This window comes from Salmo salar, chromosome ssa08 (assembly GCF_905237065.1).
Source record: "Salmo salar chromosome ssa08, Ssal_v3.1, whole genome shotgun sequence".
NCBI lineage: Eukaryota > Metazoa > Chordata > Actinopteri > Salmoniformes > Salmonidae > Salmo > Salmo salar.
This window is the reverse complement of record NC_059449.1, coordinates 19,440,783-19,453,032: the sequence shown is the minus strand read 5'-3', so window position 1 is coordinate 19,453,032 and position 12,250 is coordinate 19,440,783. Positions and strand designations below refer to the sequence as shown.

Here is a 12,250-nt window from a genome sequence, read left to right as displayed (position 1 = left end):
GTTGTAGAGCATGAACCTACAGGATCGAGCTGGCCAAGGACGGCACGCTGAAGAGTTTTGGAGAGAAAAGAAAGAAGGGATACTGGTCTGTAGTTGTTGACATCAGAGTGATCGAGTGTAGGTTTTTTGAGAAGGGGTGCAACTCTCGCTCTCTTGAAGACGGAAGGGACGTAGCCAGCGGTCAAATGTTGTGCACAAATGTTTACATCCCTGTTAATTAGCATTTCTCTTTTGTCAAGATAATCCATCTACCTGACAGATGTGGCATATCAAGAAGCTGATTAAACAGCATGATCATTACACAATTGCATTTTTTTCGATGGCAATTTGAATGCACAGAGATACCGTGACGAGATCCTGAGAACCTCCATCACCTCGTCTTTCAGCATGATAATCCACGGCCCCATGTCACAAGGATCTGTATACAATTCCTGAAAGCTGAAAATGTCTGTTCTTCCATAGCCTGCATACTCACAAGCATGTTTGGGATGGATCGACATGTACCACAGCGTGTTCCTGTTCCCTCCAATGTCCAGAAACGAAGCACAGCCATTGAAGAGTGGGACAACATTCCACAGGCCACAATCAACAGCCTGATCAACTCTATGTGAAGGAGATGTCACACCAGATACTGCCTGGTTTTCTCATCCACGCCTCTGTTTTTTTTTAAGGTACAGTATCTGTAACCAGCAGATGCATATCCATAGATTAGGGCCTAATGAATTGTTTTTAATTTACTGATTTCATTATATGAACTGTAACTCAGTGAAATCTTTGAAATTGTTGCATGTTGTGTTTATTTTTGTTCAGTGTATACTGTATATTCAAATCAAATTGTATTTTTCACATGCTCCGAATACAACAGTTGTAGACTTTACCGTGAAATACGATCCCTTTCCCAACAATACAGTTTTAAAGTAATAAAAGTTTACCAAATAAAAATTGTAAATTGTAACTCAATAAAATGACAATAACGAGGCTATAAACAAGGAGTACAATCAGAGTACCGCGACCGAGTCAATGTGCGGGGGTATGAGGTAGAGGTAAAAGCGACGAGGCAGTCGGTATGGGTAATAAACTGAGTAGCAGCAGTGTACAATATGTGTGATAGTGTGTTGCCTGAGAGGTCGAAGAAAAATGTAAAGAATCGTGCAAGCTAACGGGTGGGCCACAAACGGGCAAATAATGGCACAGAACGGCATCTCGAAACCCACAACTCGTCTGTCCTTGTAACGGATGGGCTATTGCAGCAGACGACCACACCGGATTCCACTCCTATCACCTAAAAACAAGAAGAAGCGGCTCCAGTGGACACGCGATCACCAACACTGGACAATTGAGGAGCGGAAAAACATTGCCTGGTCGACGAATCCTGGTTCCTGCTGCTTCGTGCTAATGGAAGAGTCAGGATTTGGTGTAAACACCATGAGGCCATGGCCCCATCATGCCTAGTGTCAACGGCACAGGCTGGTCGTGTAAGGGTGTGGGGAATATTTTCCAGGCACGTGTTAGGTCCCTCAATACCAATTGAGCAACGTTTTCTTGTCCCGAAGAATTTAGGATGTTGTGGTGGCAAAGGGGGTCCGACCTGGTTCTAGTTGGACACTGAGTGGATATTGACCCTATATATACAGGTAACTGCCAAAATAATAGAAACACCGAGGGATAAATGAGGGAGTGAGGGATACAAAATGAGGGATACAAAGTGTTTTGAAAGCAGGTGCTTCCACACAGGTGTGATTCCTGAATCAATGAAGCAATTAAAATCCCATCATGCTTAGGGTCATGCATAAAAAGGCTGGGAATGCCATTATTTTGGCTACCATTGGTCACTGAATGGTTTGATGAGCATGAAAACGATGTAACCTTTATGCCATGGCCCTCTGTTACCAGATCTCAACCCAATTGAACATTTACATTTTACTCTTAGCAGACGCTCTTATCCAGAGTGACTTACTAAATGACTTCCTGAACTAAAAGACTAGCGCCCCATAGTACTCACTTTTGTCATCATGAAGTGCTTTGAGAGGCTAGATCATATCACCTCCACCTTACCTGACACCCTAGACCCACTTCAATTTGCATACCGCCCCAATAGATCCACAGACAATGCAATCGCCATAGCCATCGCACTGCACACGACCCTATCCGGACAAGAGGAATACCTATGTTGTTCATTGACTATATGTAACAGTATAGCTTCCATCCCTCTCCTCGCCCCTACCTGGGCTCGAACCAGGGACCCTCTGCACACATAGACAACAGCCACCCTCGAAGCATCGTTACCCATCGCTCCACAAAAGCCGCGGCCCTTGCAGAGCAAGGGGAACAACTACTTCAAGGTCTCAGAGCGAGTGACGTCACCGATTGAAACACTATTAGCGCCCACCCTGCTAACTATCGAGCCATTTCACATCGGTTACATATAGTTCAGCCTTCAACACCATAGTACCCTCCGAGCTCATCATTAAGCTCGGGGCCCTGGGCCTGAACACCATTCCCTGTGCAACTGGGACCTGGACTTCCTGAGGTAGGAAACAACATCTCCACTATGCTGATCCTCAACACAGAGGCCCCACAGGGGTGTGTGCACAGCCCCCTTCTGTACTCCCTGTTCACCCATGACTGCGTGGCACATGACACATCGAAGGTCAATCTTCAAATTTGCAGACGGCACAACAGTAGTAGGCCTGATTACCAACAATGACGAGACAGACTACAGGAAGGAGGTGAGGGCCCTGGCGGAGTGGTGCCAGGAAAATAACCTCTCCCTCAACATCAACAAAATATGGACTTCAGGAGACAGCAGAGGGAGCACGCCCCTATCCACATCAACGGGACCGCAGTGGAGGTGAAAAGCTTCAAGTTTCTCGGAGTACACATCACTGACGATCTGAAATGGTCCACTTACACAGACAGTGTAGAAGAAGGCACAACAGCGCCTCTTAAACCTAAAGAGGATGAAGAAATGTGGCTTGGCACCTAAAACCCTCAAACTTTTACAGATGCACAATAGAAAGCATCCTCTCAGGCTGTATCACCGCCTGGTACTGCATCGCCCGCAACCGCAGGGCTTTCCAGAGGGTGGTGCGGTCTGCCCAATGCACCACTAGGGGCACACTGCCTGCCCTCCAGGACACCTACATCACCTGATGTCACAGGAAGGCCAAAAAGATCATCAAGGGCATCAACCACCCGAGGCACGGCCTGTTCACCCCTCTATCATCCAGAAGGCGAGGTCAGTACAGGTGCATCAAAGCTGCGACCGAGAGACCGAAAAACAGCTTCTATCTCAAATCCATCAGACTGTTAAATAGCCATCAGAGTTGGAAGGAATGGACATTTTCCTATTAAAGGTACAGGGAATTACTGCAGACCAATATTCATTTTAAATGTTTTGAGGACAGAGAAGCTTCAGATTTTCTGTGTCCGTGAGTTGAGTCAGTAAAGAAACAACTTCATTCAATCCATTTGATCAATAATATAGCCTAGTCACTTTTACCCCTACCCACAAGTACATACTATAATGTATTACCTCAACAACCTCGAACCCAGGAACATTGAATCGGTACTGGTACTCCTTGTATATAGCCTTGTTATTGTTCTAATTGTGTTACTATTTACTTTTTTATTTTGCAAATATTTGTCTTTTTAACTGCACTGTTGGGAATGGGCTCTTAAGTAAGCATTTCACTGTAAGGTCTACACCTGTTGTATTTGGAGCATGTAACCAATACAATTTGATTTGATTTAGTAATAGCTGAGTTATAATACACCTGTATTTGTTTGGAGAGTTTTTTAGAGCTCTTGCCCGTCAACTTAATTCCTCCCTCCTCTTTTCAGGCCAAATCTACTATCAAAAAGGGGCAATAGAGTCTGGACAGACGGAGAAGTGTCCCCCTGACGGTCAAAACACAGAGCAAGGGAGAACTGTAGGATCGAGGTCCAAATTGCTAGATTTCAATGGACTGTCCACCCGAAACCGCTTTTTCATCCCCAAGGGTTACTCTCTACCAGGTTCCCTAAAGAGGGAAGCAAGCCCTCTTCCCAAATTTCAACAGGCTCCACTTCTTCATCGAAATGTATAGAAAAGCAGCCGCAACAGCTAACGTCAGCCAAGAGGCAGCTCCGGTGCAGCCACTGCTCCAAGGGCTCCTCCCACAGCCACCAGCTGAAGATGCATGAGAGGGTGCACACCGGAGAGAAACCGTTTCAATGTGTCTACTGCGGGAAGTGCTTCGCCCAGTGCTTCGCCCACATAAAGAAGCACCTTCTCGTCCACACTGGCGGAAGGCCACATGACGTTGGGCTGTCTTGAGTGTTCCAGGGTGAAGTTTCTCCAAGGTACAGATCTAGGAAATGCTTCCTCTTTCCCAATCCTAACCTTAACTGGTTGTGGAAAAGAAAATTAAAACTGACCTAAGATCAGCATCTAGGGGCTAATTCACACATCTCCACTTGGAGTAATGGTAGGCACGTTGTGTGGAAAAACTGGCCCTGGTTGTAAGGGAAAAGCTCCACACTTCTGGGGTTTTCATATAAAAACTGGGTCCATGTGTTAACAGTTTGGAAGGTTTCCACATGGAACGCTGCCCTATCGTGTAGGGGCTTGTGTTTTCAGTCAAGCTGGCTTGATGATTGGTCCGGAGTGGATTGATAATGTATAAGATATTACAGGTGAAGATTTTAAACATCCTTATGAATTTGTATTGGTGCAGTGATGATCCAAAGTACAGTTAAAAAAATAAAAATAAAAATGAAATGTTGTTTACCGAAATGACATATTTCTTTCATAGGTACAAGATTGTCGTGCAGCACTCCTGTACAGTAGGTGGCAGTGTTAAACTTTAAATTCTATAGCCCAGCATATGATTACATTACTGTGACGAGGAAAAGAAAGCTAGCTACATTCAAAAGCCTATCTATCGATGTTTAGCTTCTGATATGATTGTATTTGTTTTACTAGATTGCTAGATAACTGTAGGGAATCATAATATAGAAAACACAAAAACTGTTTTCATATTGAAAAGGGACCAAAAGCGTCGGGGACAATGTCGGGTTCCGTGGTCGAGTTCCAGGCGCAGATAGCCTCAATCATGGAGGTGCTAGCCAACGCAGCTGTCGCCGAAATCTGCAAAGTTGTTGACGATGGCTATGCGGTTGTACACATGGAGATTTCCCAAAGCCAAAAGGAGAACGAATTTCTCCGGAGGAATATGAAATTGATGGAACTTCAAATTGCGAGGTTTCGGGCTGAGAGAAAGTTTTCAGAGGGGTCCGTCCACAACCGCTTCCATGGAATACGCCTGCTAAACAGACACAACAATCGAGAGACGGTAACGACAGGTTGGTGATGATGGTGAATTTGACAGTACACATAGGCTAAATTACATGGATCTTCAATTTGACCTCGTCCATCAATTGTGTTTTACAAAGTTCAAAGCAAGTATAATACGTCCATGATTTATGTAATGTCAGAACAGTTAGGGCCCAGCAGTATTGTTGACATTCCATATATGACGTATCATGCTGACTTTGTACTGTCAACACAGCTAGGATCCTTCTAGCTCTACATACACATTACAGACGTCATGAACGTATTATGCTTGCCTTGTTCTTTGTAAAAACACCATTGATGGATGAGGGCATATGGAAAGTGATAATTTATTAAGCTGTCATAAACTATATATATAAACGTATGTGGACACTCCTTCATATTATTGGATTCGGCACCGTTGCTGACAGGTCGAGCACACAGCCATGCAATCTCCATAGACACATATTGGTAGTAGAACGGCCCGTACTGAAGAGCTCGGTGACTTTCAATGTGGCACCTCCATAGGAATACCACCTTGGCAACAAGTCAGTTTGTCAAATTTCTGCACTGCTAGAGCTGCACCGGTCAACTGTAGTTGCTGTTATTGTGAAGTGGAAACGTGTAGGAGCAACAACTGCTCAGCCGCGAAGTGGTAGGCCACACAAGCTCAAAGAACGGGACTGCCGTGTGCTGAAGCGCATAGCGTGTAAAAAATTGTCTGTCCTCGGTTGCAACACTCACTGCTGAGTTCCAAACAGCTTCTGGACGATACATCAGCACAATAACTGTTCGTCGGGAGCTTCATGAAATGGGTTTACATGGCCCGAGCAGCCGCACACAAGCCTAAGATCACCATGCGCAATACCAAGCATCGGCTGGAATGGTGTTAAGCTCGCCGTCATTAGACTCTGAAGCAGAGGAAACGTGTTCTCTGGAGTGATGAAACGCGCTTCACCATCTGGCAGTCCGACGGACGAATCTGGGTTTGGCAGATGCCAGGAGAACGCTACCTGCCCCAATGCATAGTGCCAACTGTAAAGTTTGGTGGAGGAGGAATAATGGTCTGGGGCTGGTTTAGGCGAGGCCCCTTAGTTCCAGTGAAGGGAAATCTTAACACTACAGCATACAATTATGTTCTAGACAATTATGTGCTTCCAATTCTATGGCAAAAGTTTTGGGAAGGCCCTTTCCTGTTTCAGCATGAGATCGGTGTGGAAGAACTTGACTGGCCTGCACAGAGCCCTGACATCAACCCCATCGAACACCTTTAGGATGAATTGGAACGCCGACTGCGAGCCAGGCCTAATCGCCCACCTTCAGTTCCCGACTTCACGAATGCTCTTGTGGCTGAATGGAAGTAAGTCGCTGCAGCAATGTTCCAACATCTAGTGGAAAGCCTTCCCAGAAGAGTGGAGGCTGTTATAGCAGCAAAGGGGTACCAACTTTATATTAATGCACATGATTTTTAATGACAGTTTTGACGAGCAGGCGTCCACATTCTTTTGGCCATGTAGTGTAGTTATAATTAAAAAAAATGTTAACCTCCCTTATTATTTCCAGGACCTACTTGGCAAAGCAGAGCCAGACTTTCCAACAGGAGTTTTGGGAACAGCAGCATACCAAGAGACAGACAGCCCATAGACGTGGACCAAGAGGATGTCTCTACATCAAGGCATATGGATGCTACAAGTGATGAGGTAAGTTCCAATTTTAACAGCCTATTTCAGACTGTCACAGACGTATATCTGTTTTAGTCTCGCGCACCACACACTTCCTTCCGCCTGGGGATGAGGTTATGTCTGTGTAGACGTGTGTGTATATACCAGCACATTATAACCAGAGATGTTTGCAGTGAGTAAAGTAATACTCTCTATACTTTCAATGCATTTTTGCACGAACGGTTTGTAAACGCTCACACAAAATACAAAAGGTGGAGTTTCTCTCCACTACACCACTGGTTATAACACAATAACAACAAGGCAACTACTATGAATTACACTAAATCCCATGTCATGCCCATATCTCCATTCAGTAGATAGTGTATGCTCTGTCTCACTCACTCATCTCTCCCACTTAACCCCATCAGCAGTCAGCAGAGACAGAGGAAGGGGAACCAGACCTGCTGATCATCAAGGTGGAGGGAGAAGCAGATGACCAGGACTCTAGGATCAGCCACCCTGCCAGAACAGTGGAGGGCAGCAGAAAGCCAACCACCCAACCGGCTGCAGCCACCACAGAGGACCCTGCCGTCCAGTCCAGTGGCCCCAAAGGCAACAACAGCATCCACACTGCTATGGAGGTCAGTGGATCTGACCTCATCTTCCTCCAGTCAGAAACAGGGAATGTGAAGCAGGGACCACAGCAGTTTACAGGACTTGAACCCAGAGCAGAGAGGCAGAGTCTGGACACAAAGTGTGACATGAACGGGGACCTCACTCTCCTAAGAGATTCTTTAAACCAGGTGTGGAGAGAGGTAGTAGCGACTGATGATGGTGCCTCTCCTGCTCACACTAAAGTAATGGACCTAGGGAGTGGCCCAGTGGTCCCAGAAACACAGACTAGCTCAGACATAGAAATGAGAAGTGTAGGGTTAGAAAGCCACAGGTTTTCCCCCAAGTCATTCCATTCCTCATCAGAACATGTGATAGTGATTGACTCTGTATCCAGTGAGCAGCAGGTAGATAGAGATTTTGAGTGGGGTCAGGTGGGTACAGCTGCTACACCACAGGACAATGGAACTGGAAATAAGCAGGAAGTGGGAGTGTTTAACAGAAACTCACCAATGATTCACACCGAATCGATGAGAGACATCACGCTATTGGTTTCACCCGGCTTCCGGCGCTCAGAGATAAATACAGGCATGCATCTTGGCACAGGAAATGCAGGTGAGGCCAACAAAGATAGTTGGTGTTCATTGGCAAGCCTCCATAGACACTCTGAATACCAGGAATAAGAGTTCAACAACCAACTCTTACCTCACTTCCTGTTGGCCATTTTAGACCAAGCACCACAATTTCCTCTCATTTGAGTAATTTCACCACACACGGTAGACTATGCACCGTAGAACAACCGTACAGTTGCCCAAACTGCCATAAGCAGTTTGTCCATGAGAGTGACTTGCGGCAGCACACTTTTTTCCACACCAGGAGGAGGGGGTTCGCCTGCACCTTGTGTGAGAAGAGCTTTGTGTGCGCCATTCAGCTACAAATGCACCACAACTTCCACACAGGGGAGAAGCCCTTCATTTGTGCACAGTGCGGCCGCAGGTTCTCCCACTCCAGCAATCTGAAAAGACATCAGAAGCTTCATTATTGAGAAGTGACACAGAATCAAGAGATTCCAATTGAGAAAAGATGTTATAGCAATATCATGAGTTCAAACTAGAGGTAGACCGATTAATCGGCATGGCCGATTAATTGGGGCCGATTTCATGTTTTCATAACAATCGGTAATCGGCATTTTCGGACAACGATTGCAGTGCATTCCACGAGGAAACTGCGTGGTAGGCTGATCACCTGTTACGCGAGTGCAGCAAGGAGCTAAGGTAAGTTGCTAGCTAGCATTAAACTTAACTTATAAAAAACAATCAATCTTAACATAATCACTAGTTAACTACACATGGTTGATGATATTACTAGGTTAACTAGCTTGTCCTGCGTTGCATTTAATCAATGCCGTGCCTGTTAATTTATCATCAAATTACAGCCAACTTCGCCAAACGGGGGATGATTTAACAAAAGCGCATTCGCGAAAAAAGCACAATTGTTGCACGAATGTACCTAACCATAAACATCAATGCCTTTCTTAAAATCAATACACACAATGTTTTTTTAAACCTGCATATTTAGTTCAAATAAATGTATGTTAGCAGGCAATATTAACTAGGGAAATTGTCAGGGTATATGCAACAGTTTGGGCCACCTGGCTTGTCGCAAACTAATCTGCCAGAATTGTATATAATTATGACATAACATTGAAGCTTATGTAACAGCAATATTTAGACTTAGGGTTGCCACCCATTCAATAAAATACAGAACGGTTCAGTATTTCACTGAAAGAATAAACGTTTTGTTTTCTAAATTATAGTTTCCGGATTTGACCATATTAATGACCTAAAGGCTCGTATTTCTGTGTTTATTATATTGTAATTAAGTCTATGATTTGATATTTGATAGAGCAGTCTGACTGAGCGGTGGTAGGCAGCAGCAGGCTCGTAAGCATTCATTCAAACTTTACTGCGTTTGCCAGCAGCTCTTAGCAATGTTTGATTCACAGCGCTGTTTATGGCTTCAAGCCTATCAACTCCTGAGATTAGGGTGGCAATAGTAAAGTGCCTATTAGAATATCCAGTAGTCAAAGGTATATGAAATACAAATGGTATAGAGAGAAATAGTCGACACGTCATAATTCCTGTATATATTCCACGTCATAATATATATATATATATATATACTGCTCAAAAAAATAAAGGGAACACTTAAACAACACAATGTAACTCCAAGTCAATCACACTTCTGTGAAATCAAACTGTCCACTTAGGAAGCAACACTGACTGACAATAAATTGCACATGCTGTTGTGCAAATGGAATAGACAACAGGTGGAAATTATAGGCAATTAGCAAGACACCCCCAATAAAGGAGTGGTTCTGCAGGTGGTGACCACAGACCACTTCTCAGTTCCTATGCTTCCTGGCGGATGTTTTGGTCACTTTTGAATGCTGGCGGTGCTTTCACTCTAGTGGTAGCATGAGACGGAGTCTACAACCCACACAAGTGGCTCAGGTAGTGCAGCTCATCCAGGATGGCATATCAATGCGAGCTGTGGCAAGAAGGTTTGCTGTGTCTGTCAGCGTAGTGTCCAGAGCATGGAGGCGCTACCAGGAGACAGGCCAGTACATCAGGAGACGTGGAGGAGGCCGTAGGAGGGCAACAACCCAGCAGCAGGACCGTTACCTCCGCCTTTGTGCAAGGAGGAGCAGGAGAAGCACTCTTCACAGATGAAAGCAGGTTCACACTGAGCACATGTGACAGACGTGACAGAGTCTGGAGACGCCGTGGAGAACGTTCTGCTGCCTGCAACATCCTCCAGCATGACCGGTTTGGCGGTGGGTCAGTCATGGTGTGGGGTGGCATTTCTTTGGGGGGGCCGCACAGCCCTGCATGTGCTCGCCAGAGGTAGCCTGACTGCCATTAGGTACCGAGATGAGATCCTCAGACCCCTTGTGAGACCATATGCTGGTGCGGTTGGCCCTGGGTTCCTCCTAATGCAAGACAATGCTAGACCTCATGTGGCTGGAGTGTGTCAGCAGTTCCTGCAAGAGGAAGGCATTGATGCTATGGACTGGCCCGCCCGTTCCCCAGACCTGAATCCAATTGAGCACATCTGGGACATCATGTCTCGCTCCATCCACCAACGCCACGTTGCACCACAGACTGTCCAGGAGTTGGCGGATGCTTTAGTCCAGGTCTGGGAGGAGATCCCTCAGGAGACCATCCGCCACCTCATCAGGAGCATGCCCAGGCGTTGTAGGGAGGTCATACAGGCACGTGGAGGCCACACACACTACTGAGCCTCATTTTGACTTGTTTTAATTTTGTGTGTGACTCCAAATCCAGACCTCCATGGGTTGATAAATTGGATTTCCATTGATTATTTTTGTGTGATTTTGTTGTCAGCACATTCAACTACGTAAAGAAAAAAGTATTTAATAAGATTATTTCTTTCATTCAGATCTAGGATGTGTTGTTTCAGTGTTCCCTTTATTTTTTTGAGCAGTATTTATATATATGTGTAATAATGACAATTACAACAATACTGAATGAACACTTTTATTTTAACTTAATATAATACATAAATAAAATTCGCGATATATAAATATATATATAAATCGTACGATTAATCGGTATCGGCTGTTTTTGGTCCTCCAATAATCGGCATCGCCGTTGAAAAATCGCTAGTTTGTTTGAACATTGTCATATGTTTGCCTTAGTCTCATGCATGTTGCATTTTTTTAAACATTTGTTACATTTTAGTAATTTAGCAGACGCTCTTATCTAGAGGTCGACCGATTATGATTTTTCAACGCCGATACCAATTATTGGAGGACCAAAAAAAAAACGATACCGATTAATCGGCCGATTTGTTATTATTTTTTATGACAATTACAACAATACTGAATGAACACTTATTTTAACTTATTATAATGCATCAATAAAATCAATTTAGCCTCAAATAAATAATGAAACATGTTCAATTTGGTTTAAATAATGCAAAACAAAGTGTTGGAGAAGAAAGTAAAAGTGCAATATGTGCCATGTAAGAAAGCTAATGTTTAAGTGCCTTGCTCAGAACATGGGAGCATTTGAAAGCTAGTGGTTCCTTTTAACATGAGTCTTCAATATTTCCAGGTAAGAAGTTTTAGGTTGTAGTTATTATAGGACTATTTCTCTCTATACCATTTGTATTTCATATACCTTTGACTATTGGATGTTCTTATAAGCACTTTAGTATTGCCAATGTAACAGTATAGCTTCCGTCCCTCTCCTCGCTCCTACCTGGGCTCAAACCAGGAACACATCGACAACAGCCACCCTCGAAGCAGCGTTATCCATGCAGAGGAAGGGAAACAACTACTCCAAGTCTCAGAGCGAGTGACGTTTGAAACGCTATTAGCGTGCACCCGGCTAACTAGCTAGCCATTTCACATCGGTTACACCAGCCTAATCTTGGGAGTTGATAGGCTTGAAGAGGTGGAACGTTCCAACAGGAATCTGTTCCAAAAAAACGTAAAGTAAAAGGTTGCCAACCAACAACGCATACAAAGTAGCAACGCATACAAACCTAGCTAACTAGCTGCCGAATAGGCATCAACTCACCACGTAGCTTATTCTTAATGTTTGTCCATAGGCAAACAGACATGTGGCTCAGTTGG

At 44.5% G+C, this 12,250-nt stretch overlaps 1 protein-coding gene across 5 annotated transcripts in view; it reads left to right on the top strand.

The window, feature by feature from the left end:
* Positions 1 to 12,250, top strand: part of LOC106610380 (zinc finger protein 773) — a 52,749-nt gene that overhangs the window by 20,455 nt on the left and 20,044 nt on the right. Inside the window, exons 1-3 of one of the 5 annotated variants that reach the window (XM_045722941.1) lie at positions 4,850 to 5,346; positions 6,878 to 7,014; positions 7,407 to 7,616. In XM_045722941.1, coding sequence (XP_045578897.1) covers positions 5,052 to 5,346; positions 6,878 to 7,014; positions 7,407 to 7,616 — 642 coding nt within the window. In that variant the 5' untranslated portion in view covers positions 4,850 to 5,051. The other 4 variants (XM_014209715.2, XM_045722942.1, XM_045722945.1 and 1 more) reach the window with 4 other exon arrangements.